Source organism: Fukomys damarensis, unplaced genomic scaffold (assembly GCF_012274545.1).
Source record: "Fukomys damarensis isolate Sample0158 unplaced genomic scaffold, DMR_v1.0_HiC HiC_scaffold_23, whole genome shotgun sequence".
Lineage (NCBI taxonomy): Eukaryota > Metazoa > Chordata > Mammalia > Rodentia > Bathyergidae > Fukomys > Fukomys damarensis.
The window spans coordinates 25,534,076-25,548,253 of record NW_022900935.1 but is presented as its reverse complement, the minus strand read 5'-3'; the positions used below and the strand labels follow the sequence as shown (position 1 = coordinate 25,548,253).

Sequence of the window (14,178 nt, the reverse complement as noted above, 5' to 3'; positions counted from 1 at the left end):
CCCTGTCCAAAAAAAAAAAAAAATGGCAGTAGCAGAGATGAGCAATTATAATGGCTTGATTATAGAGATAGTAAAAAGAGAAGAAATTAAGGGTCATTTGAGAGATATGATAGAAAAGACTGGCGTGTGTGAAAAAGACTATGGCAATAAGGCCCACTAAGTTTTTCATTATGAAAAAATAGCACCAGTCAGCTGAAGAATAAAAGACAGGTTAGTTTTTGAAAATGGCAAGGACTTCAATTTTATACATGCTAAAGTTGACATGTCTTTAAAATATCCATGTAGATTATAGTAAACAGTTGCGAGGTTTAGAGATATAAATGTGAGATGATGAGCATCACAACTGCTCTGAATGTAGTAATAACAACAATGAGCTCTCAAAGACTTCAAGCTTCTGTGTCCACGCACTTATAGCTAGCAACCATGCCCATTTTCTAATAACAAAATATAGTAATCCTAGCACTCTGTGAGGTTGAGGCAGGAAGATCTCAATTTCCAACCCAGCTGGGCGATTCAACAAGGTGTTAGAAAAGTGTGGCTTTCTGGGTAACTAGTGATGTGAACACTATTTACAGGGAGCTTCCAAGTATAGGACCTAGATACTGACGTTGAAATTGACTAACAAAAGAATGGTCCTATTTGAAAGGATCTGCCTCTGGGAGGCCCCCTCCCCAGAACTGGTCAAGGAAAGCCATTCAGAGGTAACTAAACTTATAAAATTTTCCAGACTGGGTTACAAAAATAAGAAGCAATGGGCAAACAATAGGTTACTCTCCTAACTGACTTGAGATTCTCCATGCTTACTACAAACTTTTAAGTAGTAATTCAACTTATTCAAATACATGTTCCAGTTAATATGCTGTTAGGATATGGGACCCAGTTGAAGTGGGGTTCTGGGGGCATGCATTTGGAGTGCATCGCTCTCACTGGCAGTCTTCCTCTGTGCTATGCTTCCCATGAAGTAAGCAGCTTTGCTCCACCATATCCTTCTGCCGAGATTTTTCAGTTTTAAAGCCATGAATTAAAACCTGTGTCAGGGGTCAGGGATTTAGCTCAGTGGTTCGGTGGCCTGCTTTGCAAGTGCAAGGACCCAAGTTTAATCTCCGGTACCGGAAAACAAAACAAAACAAAACATAACCTGTGTCAGCCAAATAAACCATTTTCTCTTTTAAGCTGAGTTATATCAGGCATTTTGTCCCATCAACAGGAAAGCTGACTAATATATGTTTTGTAGTTCTTACCTTTCTGGCTTCTTTACTGTGAATTTTTTGCCTTTCGCTATATATTTTCTATAAAATCTTGACTAGTTTTATGGGAGATGACCAATCATAAAAACATAGAGATTAAAAGACCAAAATCTTTTTTTTTTTTTTTGAGCATGCTAGGCAAGTGCTCTACCATTGAACTATGTCTAGTCCCCAACCCCTTCATTTTATATAGTCAATCCAAGTCCAGAAATAATTTCTATTTAAAGCCACACACAACTTGCTAGTGGCAAAATCTACATTAGTGTTTGTCATGCTTTGAATATGGTTTATCCCATCTAAAATTCAATTTGAAATTAATTTCTAAGGTAACAGTATTGAGAGGTGGTGGGAACTTTTAGGTAATTAATGCCTTTCTCATAGGACTGGATTATAGTTACCTGGTGGGAGAAGGTGGACTTTGCTTCTCCCACATATATCCCTTTACCATACTTCTTTCAGCCATGAGTTAAAGTAGCACAAAGCCCTCACTAAAGACTGATCAGATGCTAGCACCATGTTCTTGGAGTTTTTAACCTCCAGAACCATGAACCAAATTACACTTCTATTATTTATAAATCACTCAGTCTCAGATATTCTATTATAGCAACATAAAACACATTAAGGCAGTATCTATGTTTCCTCCTTTTTCCTACTGGAACAAAATTTTTTCTGTATTTCCAGTACTAGACATAAAGGTATTATTTATATTGAAGAAATGAAGAACTTCTGGCTGAATTATAAGCTCTTCAAAAGAGAACGTATCTAGTTAAATGTTTAAGCTTCAGAACTTAGAATACTGTATTTCCCAGCACAGAGTAAATATTAGTGGTTTTTTCCAAAATGATCAATTGTTTAAGTGTGAGTTATGTTATCAAATACTCATTTCATTTAATCCTAAGAAAAGTAACTCAGAGAGCTTCCAAATAGGGGGCACTAAAAGAGAAAAATGACAGAGATAGTAGAAAAGTGATCTAGTACAAATATTTTATGAAAAATCATCTGAAAAACTACTCCTTCTCAATTGTACATAGTTACTCAATACACTTCTCCAATAAGAGTTCTGAAAGTGTTCTTGCCTTGCCCAGCTTATAGATGATTGAGGATACTTGCGAAGCTAGAAATAAAATCTACTGTTAACTAAATTGCAACAGTCAGGAGTGGTGGTGCATGCCTGTAATCCTAGCTCTTGGGAGGTGGGGCAGGAAGATCACCATGAGTTCAAGAAAGAAAGAAAGAAAGAAAGAAAGAAAGAAAGAAAGAAAGAAAGAAAGAAAGAAAGAAAGAAAGAAAGAAAGAAAGAAAGAAAGAAAGAAAGAAAGAAAGAAAGAAAGAAAGAAAGAAAGAAAGAAAGAAAGAAAGAAATGTGGCCCCTAAATAATGGAATTTATCCAAGTTTAATCCAATATGTTTATATGAGATTTAAAAAAATAATACATCTTAGACTAAAACTATAACTAACAAAGCACTACCACATAATATTAAGTAAGTCTTAATAGCTTTAATAAGAAGGAAAACTAGGAGCAGTGGTACATGCCTGTAATCCTAGCTACTCAGAAGGCCAAAGCAGCTGAATTGCAAGCTTAAGCCCAGCCTGAGAAACTCAGCCTTCCTTGTCTCAAAATAAATAAGACTAGGGATGTCAGGGATGTACCTCAGTTGAGAGAGTGCCCCTGGATTCCATCCCTAATACCAGCCCCCCAAAAAATAGGAGAAGGGGGGGTGAGGAGGACAAGGAGGTTCTTGAGCTTCAACATGAAAATTCTAATTAGTACATATTTTGTTGTGTGTGTGTTGTTGCTGTTGTTGTTGTTTGGGTTTTTTTTTTTTGTCTTGACTGGAGGTGTGAGGCTGCTAGAGATCTAACTCAGCCTCTACCACTAAGATATATCATCAGCCCCACTTTATGCTTTTATTCCCCCACATGCTGCTTTTTCACAAGCACTTGAAGATGCTTCTGATCAGCTATATTTGCAATACATACCAAGTAGAATTCTTAAAAAGAAAAAAGTAACCCAAGAAAATTTAAGAATTTAAAAGCCAGAAACAAAGATTCTCAATTTCATGTAAATCTGAAGCCAGAATAAAACACAGGTTGGGACCTATTTGAACCTAGTCTCCAAACTTAACTGTTTTTGCCCTAGCTTTTCAGAAAACTGGCTTCCCCTCTAGCACTATATTATAGGATGGATATAAATGCAAAGACTTTCAATTCAACATCCTAATTTTCTTAGCTTGAATCTACTAAAACTCAGTAAATCCCAAAACACAAGACTAAGATTATGATGGATATTTAAGTGACAGCTTTCCCAAAATGCTAGGCAAACACTGAGGCAGAGAAGGGGACTTGGGTGAGTAGGTATAGGGAAGAGCAGACTCTGCCCTATTAGTCAAGTGGTCTACTGCTTCCTTGGCAGGAGTCACAGAAAACAGCACTACTGAATTAAATTTCTTCAAGATTTCTTTAAGGATAGTTCTCAAGAATGATCCCTTTGCAAGATATTATCATATGTAATCATAATCATAATGGGAATAATCATCTACTTACAAACTGCCTCTTCTTGGAAGGCTCAACTCCTTCTGAAAAACAAAATACCCATAAGTTAGAAATAAGGGAACAGTTGAATCCTGAAGGTCTGCCTACATATGCTAGGAAATTTGCAACATTATCTTAATAATGGCAATGACTAGGGCCAGGGATTAGCTCAGTAGTTCTGCCGCCTGCAGTGCAAGCACAAGAACCTGAGTTTGATCCCCAGTACAAAATAATAATAATAATAATGATGATGATGATGATGATGATGATGATGATGGCAATGACTAAATATTTCTAAAGAATAACCTTTCCCTTTGTCTCTAAAATTGAAGGGAAATAAAGAGCAGTTAGGATTATCTCTCTTGATTCTTTCCTAAAAAGAATGTCTGACAAGGCGGGGGATTTAGCTCAGTAATTTTGCCGTCTGCTTCAAAAGCACAAGGTCCCAAATTCAAACCCCGGTACCAAAAAAAGAAAAATGTCTGACAATACTTGCAATCTTCTCCCCACTAGATGGAATCATTCCCCCAGTGTAAATTCTAGGCATTCTGGGAAAGCCTTTAACTACTGATAATCTATAAAGAATTTATATCATTAGTGGCAAGAATATGAAAGAAATGAAATGGTATTGAGGGTAATTAAAAAATATTTTTGACAAATAAATAACTATGGAAAATCTTAAGAAAAAAGATGACTACATATACCATTAGTATGAGAAATAACCCTTACTATATCAGTGGGGACCCCTATAACTTGCTTTTCTAGGTAAGATACAGTTCCAACTTCTACCAGTCCTCTCTTATAAATATTTATAACTTAATTTTTCCCATATATGTCTTCATTATTTATTATACAGTGGCACCTCAGTTTATAAACTTAATTTGTTCTAAGATTTTAGAAAAGATGGCCACATTTGTGTTTGTGTGGGTAAGATGGCCATGGTCATGTCTGTCACCCAATGGAGAGTTTGTGAACAAAACCAAAAAATTGCCAAGCTCTTCTGTTTGTGTACCAAATTATTTGCAAACAAAAGCATTCATGAACTAAGGTACCAATGTATACTGATAATTATCAGTATTGTTTTATGTGTTTTTAAATTACATAAATACGGTTTTATATTATTTGCATCTGTTGATATGAAAGACATGTCAAACCCATGAAAACAGATTCATTCATGTGGATTATTTCCTTTCAGCTCATTAAACCTTTGGTAGTTCAGTCTACAAATATGCCAATATAATAAAATAAATTTTTAAAATGCCAATAGTTATTTATCCATTCACCAATAATGGAAATTTAATTTTCTTTCAATGTTTTTCTTCTCTACTAAAAATAATACTACTAAAAATGTTCTTCACTTGTTTCCTAAAAACGCATATAAAAAGTTTCTTGGAAGTACACACTTGGAGGTAGAATTCCTACATTATGAAGTATCAGATATTCCAAATTGCTCCCCAAAACCATTGTACCAATTTACTTTCCTTCTCCAACACTTTGCAAGTGTTTTCTTTCCCAGACCTGACATCCAGATTCCAAACATTTATAACTAACTGCCTACTCAAGATCTCCAGGCCAGCATGCCAAAAAGTAAACTCTTCTTTCCACGAAAACTTTCTCCACACTCACAGCTTTTTTCCATCTCAATCAATGGTAACTCTGTTCTCTAAAAGTTCAGTCCAAAACTCTAAACAGCTGGATCTCTTTGTTTTTTTCTATATTCCACATGTCATCCACCACTAATTCTTTTTTTTTAGTACCGGGGATCTAAAACAGGTCCTTGTGCTTGTGAGGCAGGTGGTGGCACTACTGGCCCCCAATAGTAATTCTTCAATGGTGTAAGTTTAAAATACATTCAGAATCCAGTCATCTTTATCTCCACAGACTCATATTCAATCTCTGTAACAAAAGTCTTGGATCCAGTTGTTATAGAAACTGGAATCAATTATATGTGTATATGTGTATACACATAAATATTGATAACACACCCAACAAGGATGGGAGCAACAATAAAATACATTAAGTACATCAAAATTTCTGCACCAAAAATGTATGATAGTCACAATAAATATGATAAAAATCTAAAGTACAGCTCAATTTTGCCAAGAGTTCAAGTTAAGCAAGTTTCACGCTAAACAAATTATAAGTAAAGAAAAAAAAAACACTGGTTTTTGAAATCTAAGCTACCATGGTCCTTTCCCTGCCCTCCCAGCAATCTTGTAACCATTTCTGCTTCTACCCTTGGCCCTGGGTAGTATATTTTCAATATTAAAACAAAAACAAAAACAAAAACAAAAACAAAAAAAAACACACACACTCAAAAAAACCAACCAAAAACAATGCTTCTTTAAGGTAAGTTAGATCATAACATTCCAGATCAAAGGTCTGCAGTGGCTTTCCACTTCACTCAAGAATAAAAAAAAAAAAAGAACAAAGCTGGACAAATCATATTACCCAACTTCTAAATAAACTACAAAGCTTTAGCAACAAAAATGCTTCTAGCATAAAAATAGACACACAGACCAATGGAACAGAATAAGAAACTCCAAAATAAATCCACACAGTCAAATGCTTTTAAAAATGGCAGCAGGAAGAAACATCTGGGCAAGCAACAAATGATGCCAGGATATCCATATGCAGAGGAATGATACGAGACCTCTGTCTCTCATCATATACAAAAATCAAATCAAAACGATTTTTAAAGACTTAAATGTGAAACACCAAACTATAAAGGTAGTAGATGAAAATATAGAAGAAATGCCTATAGTGAAATAAATAAGGCACATGTAAATACTGTGTGTGAGAAACTGAAAGTGCAAATAAGGACTAAAAGGTATACTAGATAATGTAAAATAGAAAGAAAGAGTGCACAGGGGAAGGGGAAGTGGGAATAGGGGAAAGGAAAGAAGAGAAAGGAAAAAAATATGAGAAAATGAAAAATGGAAACAAAGTCTTTGTAAATAGGGAAGGGTGGAGGGGTTGAAGGAAGGAAAGGGGATGGGTTAAAAAATAAGAACCAAGATAGATTATGTAAAAGTACAAATTTCCAATGATGAATGTCATTACAGTGTATACCAAAATTGTACCAATAAAATTAATTTTTAAAATGCCTATGACATTGGTCTAGGCAAGGATACTAGACAAGGTAAAAGCAGAAGCAGCAAAAGGAAAAAAACAGATAAATGGAATCAACGTGAACTAAAAACCTTTTGCACAGCAAAACAATCAATAGAGTGAAGAGACAACCTACAGAATATTGACAAACTATACATCTGACAAAGATTTAATATTCAGAATATACAAGGAACTTGCTGGGTATGGTGACACATCCCTGTAATCTCAGCACTCGGAAGACAGAGGCAGGATTGCCACTTAGGCTACATAATGAGTTCAAAGCCAGCATGAACTACATGGCAAGACCCTGTCTCAAAAAACCAAAAATCAAACAAACAATATACAAGAAAATCAATCAACTCAACAACCAAAAAAGGCCAAATAATTTGATTAAAATCTGATTTAAAATGAACAAACAGCTCTCAAAGGGGGAATACATGAGTGGCCAAAAAGTATTTGAAAAAATGTTCAACATTACTAATCATCTAGGAAATGCAAATCAAACTACAATGAAATACCATCCCACTCCAGTTAGAATAGCTATTATTAAAAAAACAAAAGATATCAATTGTAAGCAATGATGTGGAGAACGAGGAACTGAGAATGTAAATTAGTACAGCCATAGGAAAAATAGTACAAAGACTCCTCAAAAAAGTTAAAAACAGGGCTGGAGATTTAGCTCAGTTGTTCTGCCACTTGCCTTGCAAGTGCAAGGTCCTGAGTTTGATCCCTGGTACCAAAAAAAAAAATTTTTTTTAAGTAAAAATAAAAACAGACCATGTGGTATATGCCTGTAATCCCAGCTACTCAGGAGGCTGAAGCAGGAGAATCACAAGTTCAAAGCCAGCCTGGGCAATGTAGCAAGACCCTGTGTTAAAATTTAAAGGGTCTGGGGATATGCTTCAGTAGCAGAGCACTTGCCTAGGAATAGGCAAGGCCCTGAATTCAATCTCTAGTACTGGGGAAAAAAAATGCATGAATGAATAAAAGCTAAACATAGAACTACCATATAATCTAGCAAATCCCACTACTGAGTAAATACCCCAACAGCATAAAATCAGCATGTTGAAGAGATACGTCCACTTCTATATTTACTGCATCTAAATTTTTAATAACCAAGATAACAGAATGAACCTCAGTGTTTGCAGATTAATGGACCAAAAAACGTGGTATATACAGAATACAATTCAGTCATTAAAAGGGTAAAATTTTGTTATATGCAGTAACATGGAGATGATAATGTTAAGTAAAATAAACCAAGCATAGAAAGACTAATACTGTTTCATTCGTGGAATCTAAAAGAGTTGAGATCATTGATGTAGTGAGCAGAAGAGTGGTGACCAGAGGCCAGGAAGGTTAGGGAAGAGATGGGGATAGGGAGAGATTAGCTAATGGGTCAAAATTATAGCCACATAGGAGGAAAACCTTCTGGGGTTCTACTATCATAGAGAAGTAGTAGTCAATTATGTTGTACTATATAATTCAAAACAGCTAGAAGTGAAATTTTGAATGTTCTGATCACAAAGAAATGATAAATATTTGAGATAATCGTTAACCTAAATATCCTAAGTTGACCAATACACAATATTCTCCAAGTTCAAGCCTGTCATGTCAGTGAGGATGCTTTAGATTTCCTTATCCATAAATGTAGGTTACTGTACTTGATCTCTGAGGTATCAGATTAGACATTAGAGCTGAGAAGGCTGCATGGCAGCCTCACCTTGAGGACCAGAGGCAGTGGCTGGAACAGAGCATCAGGCTAAAGTTGGGCATGACCTGGATACAGACCCATTCTGTGCCCTGAAAACCTATTAAGAACACTCATAGCAACACAGGGGTTCTGAGAGCTGCCATCCAGTTTTTTTTTTTTTCCTTTATGTGATGATTTTTTGTTGTTGTTTGTTTGTTTGTAGCACCAAGGACCTTGTGCTTGGCAGGTATGGCACCACTGAACTATATCCCCAGCCCTTGTGATGATGTTTTGTAAATGTGTATGTGTGTTGTGTGTGTGTGTGTATAGATCGACAGTTTTCACAGTAAGTTTGTTAATATACCCGATACATATTTTTGTGTATGGGCAGGCACAGAAATGCCAATATATTTATTTTTACATAGACGATCAATTATCCCAGATGTTGTCATTTATTGAATTATATGCAACTTCAGTCCTACCATTATTTCCACATGTACTGTGTTTAATTTTTAACTCTATATTCTAATATAATATCTGACAGTCCCTGTGCCTATGTAACACTGTTTTCTTTCTACAGTTTGGAAATTCATACTGATACTTATAAGGCAAGTCTACCTTATTATTATTCTTCCAAATTATTCCTTAGGTTCCATTTTGTTAAGCAGGTGCAGTGGAGGTTCTACTTTCTATAAATTTTAGAGCCATTTTATAGACAGACACTTGCACTGACATCATATCCTGCTCAATGGAGAGCTGATGTGATTAGACATGACATATTTTACAATACAGAGAATTCTCAGCCAAAACACAGTACATTTTTCTATTACTTAGGATTTTTCAATGTGCTAATAAATTCTATTCCACACAAATATTATACAGTATACATCCTTTGTTAGGTTTATTCTAGGTAGCAATTATACTGTACTTTTAAAAATCAATTAACAGGGCTAGGGATTTAGCTCAGTGGCTCCGAGCCTGCCTTGTAAGCGCAAAATTGAGTTTGAAAAAAAATGTTTTAAAAAAAAAAAAAAAAAAAAAAAAGATTGAGTTTGATACCCAGTACCAAAAAACAAACAAACAAAAAAACAAAAATCAATTAACAAGAATTGCATTTCAGGGCTGGGGATTTAGCTTAACAGTTCTGCTGCCTGCCTTGTAAGAGCAAGGTCCCAAGTTCTATCCTGGTACCCCACCCCACCAAAAAAAATAAAAAAAAAAAAAAAAAAAAAAAACTGAAACAAAAAAAAAATTGCATTTCATTACATAAGTAACACCATTTACCTCCCATTATGAAAATTTTCAAACACAGAAAACCCATAAAAGTTTAAAGATGTAAATCATGAATATTGTTTATAATCCAGATTGTTTAGTTAATATTTTTCTATATTTCTTTCATCACATATTTATCCACCTACTCATTTGTTTTAATACATCTTGAAGCAGACTGCAAATTTCAACTTGTATATCATTCATCAAATTCATTTGTTTATAATTTTGTATTCCCCCACCCCCTTACAATTTGGATTTGAAATGACCCCAAAGGCTTGGTCCTTAATGAAGTAATGGTCAGAGGTGCAGCTTTTGGGGAGTGACTAAATCATGAAGGCTCTGACCTTTTCAATAGATTGCCCCACTGACAGATTTATAGTTGAATGGACTATTGGGAGGTAGTAGAAGCTGTAGGTGGTAAAAACTATGGTAGTTGGATAAATTAGATTATTGGAACAGTGCCCTAGAAAGACATATCTTGTCCTTGACCCCTTCCACTCTCTCTCTCTCTCCCTCTCTTTCTCTCTCTCTGCTTTCTGGCTGCCATAAGGCAAGCAGCTTTGCAATTCCATGCCTTCACCACCACAGTACTCTGCTTCACCATAGGCCCAAAAACAATGGATGGAGCAACCATGAACTGAAGACTATGAAACCATTAGCTAAAATAAAATAAATCTTTCCTCTTTTAAACTGTTTATCTCAGGTACTTTGTCATAGCAATACACCACTGACAAACACACCTCTTTTTGGTAAAGTAACAAAAATTGTACTAAATAAATTTTGTGTGCCAAATGATGTCTGATTGACTGTATGTACTCAGGTAACTCATCTCTCAAAATACAGAACAAGTCCATCAAACCAGAAAGTTCCATCATGGCCTTTCTCACTGCATCCCCCCAAAAACTACTAGCTCCTATTCTAAGCAAATACTATTCTCTCTCTCTTTTTTTTTCCTATACAGGTTTTTCTTGCCTGCTCCAGAATCCCAAATGAATGGACCCACACAAGTACAGACTTTTTCACACAGGCTTTTTTTCACTCAACACAATGTTTTGGAGATTCATCTACACTGTTAACAATGGGAATATAAACATACCAGTTTATCCTTTATCCAACTGATAACATATATGTACATATTTTTTTCTTCTTTTTAATAAACTTTAAAAAATTTTTAAATTTTTATTAGTACAAGTTTGCATTTCATAATTCATTAAGGGAAGTTGGTACATCTCTATAATACATTTTAATTCTTTTTACTTCCTCTCCCTGCTTTCTCCCCGCTTCATCTCCTTGTTCCCTTCCCCTTTGCTTGTTTTGCTTTTGGTACCAGGGATCAAACTCGGGCCTTTGTAGGCAGCAGAACCACTGAGCTAAATCCCCAACCCCTCCCTTCCCATTTGCAATAGACCTGTCTTCCTGTTTCCTATTATCTGGCTTTTATTTTGTTCTTCAAATTATTTATACTTTGGATTTGTCATATAATAGAAACTATGCAATTTTTAAGCTTGTATGTCTGATTTACTTCACCTCAAATGTTAATACCTCAAAGTGCATCAATTTTACATGTCTTTTCATAAGCTATGTATCATCTGTCTTAAGTAAATACCTGTAATTACTTGGGTACAGGGCAGAAATGTGTTAAGAAACTACTAGGTTTCTTTCTAAAGTGACTATACCTTGTTATTCTCCCATTAACAATGCATTTCTTTGTTTTTTGTTTATTGTTTTTTTTTTTGAGACAGGGTCTCACTATGTAGTTGAGACTGACTTGGAACTCACTATGTAGCCCAGGCTGGTCTTGAACTCACAGCGATCCTCCTTCCTCAGCCTCCCGAGTGCTGGGATTACAGGCATGTGCTGCCATGCCTGGCAACAATGCATGAGTTTTAATTGCTCCACATTCTAACTATCTTCTCTCAATATGGAGAATGACAGTGGCTGATTTTCTAATATTAAATTAATATTGCATTTCTGAGTTAAACCCAACTTTAGCAAATACATAGCTGGCTTCTGTATGCTAATATTTTATTAATGATTTTTGTACCTATTTTCATTATAAATATGGTCTCTGCTATTGTCTTTTTTTTTTTTTTTTTTTTTTTTTTTTTTAAGAGGAAAGGTTTATTGTAGCTCACAGTGTGTAGAGGTTTCAGTTTATAAGGTGGTTGGCTCCGAGATAGGGTGGCATGGCAGAGGAGAAAAAATCCAAGGCAGGCAGATGGCAGCGAAGCAGGAAAGTAGCAAGCAGCAAGCCAAGCCTCTATTTTTCTATTTTAATGCCTTTGTCAGATTGTGGTATCACAATTACGCTGGTTTCCTAAAACTAGCTGGAAGGTGTTCCTCTAGTTCCTGAATGAAATTGTGTAAGATGTGTTATTACTAATTAGTTTTCACTAATGACATCATATAGGAATAAGGCATTTGTTTAGGATTTTCACCCTTACATGAATAAGTAAGACTGGCTTATGTATTTTTTATTCTTGAACTGTTCTTGTGTAATTTTGCTATCATATTTATACTGTCCTCACTGCTGTATGTTTGTGAATGTTTGTATCCCCTCCAAAATTCATGTTGGAATTTAAATTCTGCAGTAAGAATATTTAGAGCTGGGATCTTTAGGAGGTAATTAGGGCATGACGGCTCCTCCCTTCTAGATGAGATTAAGGAATTTATTAAAGAGGCTTCACAAACCATTTGGCTGTTTTGCTCTTCCATCTTCTGCCACACAGGCACACAGCAGGAAAGTCCTTATGAGACACCAAATACTTACACCTTGAATTTAGTCTAACCAGTCTCTAAACCTGGGAGAAAATGCCTCTTCTTTATCAGTTATTCAATTTGTACTATTTTGTTAAAGCAGCACAAATTGAACAAGATACTTATAAAATGTGCTGGAGATATGAGAAACTGAAAAAATGGAAACAAAGTGTTTGTAAATAGGGAGGGGAGGAGGGGATGAAGGGAGGGCAGGGACAAGGGGAAAAAATGAGAACCAAGACCTATTATGTAAAGATACAGGATCCCAATAATGAATGTAACTGTACTGTATACATAGATTGTACCAATAAACTCAATAAAAAGAAAAAAAAATGTGTTGGAGAAATACATCCTTTTTCTACCTACTAGAATAACATAAAACTGAAAATATTTGTTCTTTGAATCTACTTAACAGTTCTGGAGTTTCTGTGTTTTAACAGTTTAAATAGGTAATGTGATAAGTTTTAGTTTGGGGCAACAATAATAAACAAAAATCCTGTAAGATGCACATGTTACCCTCACCAAATCCCTGCATAGGCAGAAAAATGCATATACAGAAATATAGCCATGGAAATCAACCCCTTCCAGCTTCTTTACCTTATACCTACACAAAGGCCTATATATGATGCTCAGGGTTCCAGATCATCATTTTCTGTGCCATAGAGCATAAGCTTCTTTGGCACCATAAAGACATGTCTAAGCCTTAGTGGAGCAAAAAATTACCTCTATCAGATAAAGATAGTCAAAGAAGCAATGATTTCCTGATCATTCCTCTCACAGGGAATATTCAAGAACAGGGTAGGAAGAAAGCTGCATAATCAGGAAGGCTAAAAAGTTAAAAGCACTTCCCATTTAGGCAAATAACAATAAATTTTCTGACTCGCCTTCTCCTACAAATAAGGCTGGTAATACCTGACAATATATTCCAACATCAGGTGTAGCCTGATCCAGCCTTTTGTGATCCACAAGCTATTCTCTTTAGTCTCCATATATTCCTATTCTCTTTAGTCTCCATATATTTTATTCTCTTTAGTCTCCATATATTCCTCACAATCTTCTCACTAGCATACTAAACACATTTAAGTCTATTACATCTTGGGTAAGAAAAAGAATTCCCTTAATTACTATCCACCCTTTTTCAATCACTGCTTTATCAATTCTGTTTCCCCTCACAGCCCCACTTCTTGAATGAGCTGTCTATATCTATGGTCTCCAGCTTCTCATTTCCTCTTCATTCAACACACTGAAAAAAGGGTCAAGACCTTACCTCATTATTTGAAACATGCTTGTCAAGTTACAACATGCTTGCAAAGGTCTCCAGGTAACAAATTTCCACTGCATTTTGAGCCCTCCACCCCTCACAATACTGGGGATTGAACTCAGGACTTTGTACTTGTGAAGCAGGCGCAGCACCACTGAGCTAAATCCCTAACCCTCTCCATTTCTTTTTATGTTTGGCAGATCAGCAGTATCTGAGAGTAATATTCACTCCTTTTTTTCCTTCTTCTTTTTGGAGACAGTCTTGCTATATAGTTCAGGCTGGCCTTGAACTCACTATGTAGTCCAGG

The 14,178-nt window shown here is 35.6% G+C and overlaps 1 protein-coding gene across 7 annotated transcripts in view; it reads right to left on the bottom strand.

Annotated features, from left to right (window-relative positions):
- Positions 1-14,178, bottom strand: part of Mast2 (microtubule associated serine/threonine kinase 2) — a 170,178-nt gene that overhangs the window by 108,367 nt on the left and 47,633 nt on the right. For 4 of the 7 annotated variants that reach the window (XM_019205429.2, XM_033767288.1, XM_019205431.2 and 1 more), the window contains one exon: positions 3,793-3,824. In XM_019205429.2, coding sequence (XP_019060974.1) covers positions 3,793-3,824 — 32 coding nt within the window. The remainder of the gene's footprint in view (positions 1-3,792; positions 3,825-14,178) is intronic. The other 3 variants (XM_033767287.1, XM_019205432.2, XM_033767289.1) reach the window with 1 other exon arrangement.